This window comes from Triticum urartu, chromosome 2, assembly GCF_003073215.2.
Source record: "Triticum urartu cultivar G1812 chromosome 2, Tu2.1, whole genome shotgun sequence".
Classification (NCBI taxonomy): Eukaryota; Viridiplantae; Streptophyta; class Magnoliopsida; order Poales; family Poaceae; genus Triticum; species Triticum urartu.
Window position 1 is genome coordinate 606,120,065 of NC_053023.1, and position 6,487 is coordinate 606,126,551.

Sequence of the window (6,487 nt, forward strand, 5' to 3'; positions counted from 1 at the left end):
ACATTTTGAACCAACGGTACTGTTTTCAGCGTTTATAATCCACATTGCTTCAGTGTTGTTACTTGGCCTTCCTTTATCCCGAGTTAACATAAGCTCGATGACCAAAGCTATCTATATGATGCATCTCCGCCTATGTAGCTTTGCTTACCATGAACTGATCTCATGCCTTTCTTTTAGCCTATGAACCTACCATCAATGTAATATACAGTGCTATGTATGAACATCATATCTAAATATTTATTCCCTTATGCTTCAATGGTTTTATGTTCAGTGTCTAAATATTCCAACTTGCATGGTTTGAAAGCTTGGTCCACTCTCGCCCTTTGCGCCACTCATCTAGTTCAAAAGAAAAAACTAGTACTAGTAATGTGGAGACACCTATAAATAAATACAGAAACTAAAATTGACATGGAAAGAGAGAGAAAAAAAAGATGCAGAATAAGCTCGGGCAGTGAAGCAAGTTAACTGCAATTGCTAGGTAAACTCCGGACGCACACACAGTGACAGACTGACAACACACATACTAATTAAGTCCCACTTGCTCTACATCAGGCATTTTTAGTTGGTTTTACTACATCCAAACCCCAAAATATGACTGGCTGACACCGCCCCTTGCATCTATCTACGCCCTGTTCCTGCCAACACTCTTCTTCCACCGCTCTTGACCGAATGCAAATACCTCTAGTTCTGACTTGCACTTGCCCTAGTCCTCTTCCCTGCCAATGACAATCATCATGTCCAAATTAAGCACACCACGTCCAATCACCAGATGACTTCTGACGGCAAAAAATGCTTTAATAAGCAGTAAAAAAGGGTGGACGTACTTGAATTCTTCGGACCGCCGCGACAGTACTTGCTTCCGCACATGCAGTCAAATGCTTTATTGAGGTCATCAGTACCATCAAAATCGATGCCATAATCCTGAAATCACAACTCTTAAGTGGGTGATGGTCACTCACAACAAAATATATGGATCTGAGCCAGCAATTTTTTTTCTGCTCTACATGCACAATTCGATATTTCAAATGTTGCCAACCCATATAAAATAAGGCCGCCCAAACATCAGCCCCTTAATTTGACCCAAAGGTAGGTGTCAGCTCAACATACTAGTTAAATTGCTGAATTCAGCGAGCACCTTAATATTATAGATTATAGTTCCTGCTTCACTACAACCCCCCCCCCCCCCACCCCACCCCACCCCGCCCCTCCCTTAATTGAATCGATGGTGGGTATTCCAGATCTAGTTCTCGTCGTCTTAAATCGTACTCCTACATACATATAAACCTACTATCTTCTACTCCCTCTCCAAGGCGAACAGCTCGTTGCTGACGCCGCTAACGGAGTCACCGCATAGGCGCCCTACAGGTCATGATAGGGTATCGCGTGATAGAGACACCACATGTGATTTCGTTCCTTTGACAGCACACATGCAGTGTTTAGATGATGCTTAAGCCAACCCTACATTCCATTGATCGATCAAGCAAACTAGCCAAGCTCACCCAGCAGCCATTGTGGTATTCTCCCTTTTTCTCATAACAGAAGGATGAGATCAAGTGACGCACGGTTAGGTCTATTAGCACTTAATTAATAGTAAAAGACAAAAATACCCATTCTAATTCTTGGAAAGCGGGTGTACTGAAGCAGGCCCCAATTAATATTGTATGGGAATCAACACTTTGGCTAGTATGCATGCGAACCTCATATTGTGCAGGTATTAATTAAGGGTATTATCAAGTAGTGGCAGGTGGTTGTCATGTACTAGTGTTTGAGAAAATGATACAAACACTTACCCGCGTTAACTCCTCAAAAGCCTCTATTTTCTTGGCAGTGAATAATGCAAGCTGCGTTAAGAGGGGGGAAACGTCAATTACTCGTAAGCATGTAGCTGCAAATCAAGCACCTTTGGTGCAGAAATCAATATCAATTGCCAAAAATCAGTTACATGGTAATAATGGCGATCAGGAGTCTCGACTTCAACAGGTATGATTACCAAATTTGCATCATAGCATCTACATGGCAAAGCATTATTATCAGACACAAATCAGCGAAAAGTACAAATATAGCATTAATAGACAAGGCTGCTGAGGCCTTTATAAATGAACAGATGGGAAAAGAGTCCTAGCATACCTATGGTTGACAAATCGCCCGACATTCCCATAAAATGTCGGATCAACGCAGAGAGCTTCCTCGTCTCTTAGCACCCCTTCAGAACCCCAACTAGCATCTAGGAGCACTTGATCCACATGCTTAGAATTTTTGGCTTTTCTCTCATGTAGTTCAGAACTTGTTAGTACCTCCCCAACTAATTCACAGATGAAAGCACCTTTTGGCAGCCCATCCAGCGTCCGTAGCCCCCAGCCCTTCCCTTCATTTGTGAAAAACACCTGAATCACGGAATAATGGTAAGCTCATCTACATGCTACAAGGTTGACACCAAAGGAAAGGGACAAAGTGAAGTTTTGATTTGCTAGTGCTTACAAGAATGGAGCAAGAAACACGTTAATATATCAAAACAAATGAATGATGTCAATGGCCATTCATCAAAGAACAGAATGGTCCATAAAGAAACTACTGATGAGTGATCATCATCCAAAAATGGGAAGCCACAAAAGTATAACAGCTGTGATAACCTAGAAATGATTTAAGATAGTACCTGGAGATTGCATGTTATCCCACGCTGAATCACACGATTTCCACACTGCATGCCACAGCCACATTTACTCCAACACTCCTTAATGAATTTTCTAGCAAGATGACCTTTACATGGATCTGGTGAGGGCTTTGTCTTATATATTTCAAGAGGACAAGCTTTACAGTAGAACTTATTATCCTTTTCTGGGAAGTGATTAACAGCAATGCACTCATCAATTAATTCTGCCCTGACCAGGCCCTCCGGTGTGTATGCAATCTCACCTCCAGTTGATCTTGCACATGCACATGGATGTGATTCTAATAAGCAGTTGCCTGAACAATCTGCGCAGCAATCCTCATCACCAATCCGCGCAAGTGAGGTGTTGACATAAGCACTTTGGAAAATGAGATTCTTTCTTATGTAATAGAACAATGGCGGACAACTATCACTACCAAATTCGTTTACGATAGGTATTCTAACCCTTTCTTCTCCCTTCGTTATGTCAGCAACATCATGCAGTGGCCTTTGCTTAAAAAGTGCTTCCTGAGGCTGATAAGCAACTACCCAATTTTGAAAGCTAGGTTCCGAGGATGATCCTACGGCAGTATTACCATTCCCATCAACAGCATGCTTACAAGCAATTGGCTTCACAAAGGGAGCATGCGTCTCCAAAGCCTGTTCTTGCAAGCTGCCACCATTGTTTTGAGCTTCAGAATGCACAGCACGTGACTCTGCAACATATTGGCATATCTCATTCATCAGCTTGCCAACAGAAAAATCAGGAGGTAGGGTCTTGTATGAGCGGAGACAATTATCCTCAACTATTTTGAAGACCTTGTCCAAACTAATGCAGACCTCTGAAGGGTCAAATTTGCATTTCAATGACACCTTCACCTCACCCAGAGTGGATGAAGCTACATCAAGTTCAACAAAAGATGCCTGGTGAGTATTTTGAACAGTAGACTCTACCCCATCCTTGACTGCATGTTGGCTGCTGTCCGGATTTTGATCGTGGTTAACTATGCTAGCTCTAGCATCAGAACCCCATGTCAGCATATCCCTTGTTTTACAATGTTCAATTAGCATGTTGTCTCCACCTATTTATTTTTTATTTTGCAAATACAGTAGATCCAATTAGAACAAGAATATTGCCGACAGAAACTCATCACAAATTGAGAATGATCAAAGCAACTGCTACAGTTGCACAGCCATCCAAAAGAAGGAAAGAAAGCAACCAAGCAAATGCTAAAATAAACCACATACATGTGCACCGGAAACCGCCGTAAGGACTTAAACAATTTGGTAATATCATAGGGAAAATGTTGAGTTTGATTTCCAGAGCATACAAACATCAGTATGAACTATAATTTCAACTAAAACTAACGCAAATCATGAACAGCTCTAGCCTGGTCTTGAAAGTACTGAGTGATGGTGAGATAATGCAAGTGGTATACCTGAAGACCCAGTATTGAGGTCGTTGGCAACAGGAGCAGCTGGAACATCAATTTCAGGTTCAGGCTTGGGCTCTTGTAAAAAGAGAGCATCTTGGGGATTTTCACTGACATCCATGGGTCTGTTGATGAGGGAGGTTTCATTATCACTAACATCCATGTCATACCGAGCAGCAGAAGGGTGTTGGTCATCTGGATCTGGTGTGACCGACGTTGAGTTGTGAGGCTCGGACTCTTGGTCTGTCACCTGATGTGAAACAGCAATTGGAAAGGCTGAGCATCAGATGGTAATTATACAGTAAAGAAACAGAAAGTAGCGTAGCATTTGTACATGACGGCTAGTGGCAGGCATTTGTTGATTCTTTTGGCTATCCAGGATGGTGTCAGCAAGGATGCGGTAGCTCTCGTCCTCGATGGGTTCCCAGTTTTCAAAGAGCTTGTAGAGGTGCTTCAGGACTGGCGAAACCTGCTTCTTGGGGAAGCCGAGACGCCCCATGGCCTCATACGCCTTTTGAGCCCTATCCTTGTGGGAAATCATGGCCTTCCTTTAATGAAATGCCCCACTGCTATTTGTGCTGCAGAGAAGATGTGTATTTGCATTATCAGTCAATCAAACCCTCCTCATAAGACAAAAATAAATAAATAAATAAATAAATTCATTTATGAAACCCTAGTAGAGAAGAGGAATGCACGAAAGTAGCAGGTGGATAAGAACCGCACTGGAAAACCCAATCTTGGAAGGGAGACGAAGATAGCATCAGGTTGTACCAAGAAACATCATACAGCCAGCAGTAGTGGGAGAGGGAGGGAAAGGGGAATGCACCCACCTAGAGCAGAAGAAGAGTAAAAGAAATTGAAACTTTGGTGCCTACTAGAGAGGATCGATTGTCACAAACCTGCACGCGTCAAGGGAAGGGAGCGGGTCAGGGGTTCTGGAGCAGTGCGAATGCGAGTGCGAGGCTGGCTGGGGTGTCGAGGTGGAGGGGTCCGGAGGAGGACGACGCCAAGGGGAAGAGGAGGCGACGCGTCCGCAATGACTGCTGCCTGCTGACTAAGGGCCAGTTCTTTTGAGCTATGCTGTGAAAATAAGCTCTAGATAAGCTCCTGTGGAAATAAGCTCCATATAATAAGCTAGTCAGTTCTTTTCAGTGCCTGTTTTTTCAGCTTATCTGTTGTATGGTCAGTGAAAAGTCTGTCATGCCCTTGGACTATATGGTTGTCCTGATTAAATGATATTGTGTTATTTTTATCATTTTGCTACTCAAATGAACACAAATTCGACTTCAAAACACCACGATATGTTACAATCAAACATAATAAAGATCATTGCCTGACATACGAATATCATAAATGCATCATTATCTCACATCATACATGCATCATTATCTCAAGTACGAGTACGAGTATGAAAGATCTTACACAGAACCATCAATTTTTCCTCTATGGAAATACAATGCTAGCATCCAGAGGCGAATACAATACTTAGTGAGAACTTACTACTGTGAATGAAAACATGAATGTACACGAGACTTTGTAAACTGGACAGACTTTGCAAACCATAACAGCCAACAAAATCTCGTTTTGGTCATGTATTTATGTATGTCTAGCAGCACATGACAAGTATATATGCAGCAGCAGCACCATATATATTCACCACCACATAGCATATCAATAGGAAAACATCATGCATCAGCAGAAGTTCATAGCAAATCTGGATGAATGTTTGGCAAAAAAATCAAAAGGGGCTGCTCATCTTGGCAGAGGAACTCATGGCCAACGACTGGGAGGAGCGGAGGGGGCACGAACGGGGGTCCTTCACCTGATTGGGTCGTCGGACGGAGTGGGGCACCGTTCGCCGGAGTGGTGCCCTGGCCGGAACGACCAGGAGCTGCTGCGAGGGTGGAGCGCGCCTAGGAGTCGCGTCAGAGGATGGAGAAGCGGCGGAAGACGGGCTCCTACCCGCCGTCCATGTGTCCGGAGCTAGCCGCGACGAGAAGCCAGGGACCGGCGGCGGCGGCGGCGGCGGCGAGGAACCCTAGCCTTTCCGTGCGGCGTGCGAGAGCGAGAGCGAGAGGGGGATCGAGTGAGGCGACTGTTTTTTCTTTCTGCGGGGGGTCGGGTCGGGTGACGCAGGCTGGGACTGAGAGGTATAGCTGGCCAAATGGGCCGTGCTAACTGGGCCGGCCCGGTAGCACGCAGGAACAGCACGGCCCAGGCATGGCACGTCCCGGGCTAAACGGGTTAGACACGGCACACGGCATGCCATGGGCCTGGGCCTAGAGGCTGGGCACGCGGGCCTGCACGGCACGGCCCGTTTGTTTTTTTACATTTTTTCATATTTTTTTATATATATGAACTAAATTATAGCCTAATAGGCCAAAAATACAGCCCAATCGGCTAAAAA

General features: G+C 44.4%; 1 protein-coding gene across 6 annotated transcripts; it reads right to left on the reverse strand.

The window, feature by feature from the left end:
• Positions 1–452: 452 nt before the first annotated feature.
• On the reverse strand, positions 453–6,215 carry LOC125539146 (probable inactive histone-lysine N-methyltransferase SUVR2). Of its 6 annotated transcripts, none has more exons than XM_048702518.1 (10): positions 5,903–6,215; positions 4,980–5,160; positions 4,415–4,658; positions 4,087–4,330; positions 2,654–3,729; positions 2,128–2,384; positions 1,943–2,009; positions 1,791–1,841; positions 825–921; positions 453–716 (listed from the first exon to the last, which is right to left on the reverse strand). In XM_048702518.1, the coding sequence occupies exons 3-10, from the start codon at positions 4,619–4,621 to the stop codon at positions 682–684; spliced, it is 2,034 nt and encodes a 677-aa protein (XP_048558475.1). In that variant the 5' UTR covers positions 4,622–4,658; positions 4,980–5,160; positions 5,903–6,215; the 3' UTR covers positions 453–681. The 6 variants fall into 6 exon arrangements, with proteins under 6 accessions (XP_048558475.1, XP_048558472.1, XP_048558474.1 ...); XM_048702515.1 differs by having other exon boundaries at positions 4,980–5,187; XM_048702517.1 differs by having other exon boundaries at positions 4,980–5,252.
• Between the last annotated feature and the right edge of the window lie 272 nt (positions 6,216–6,487).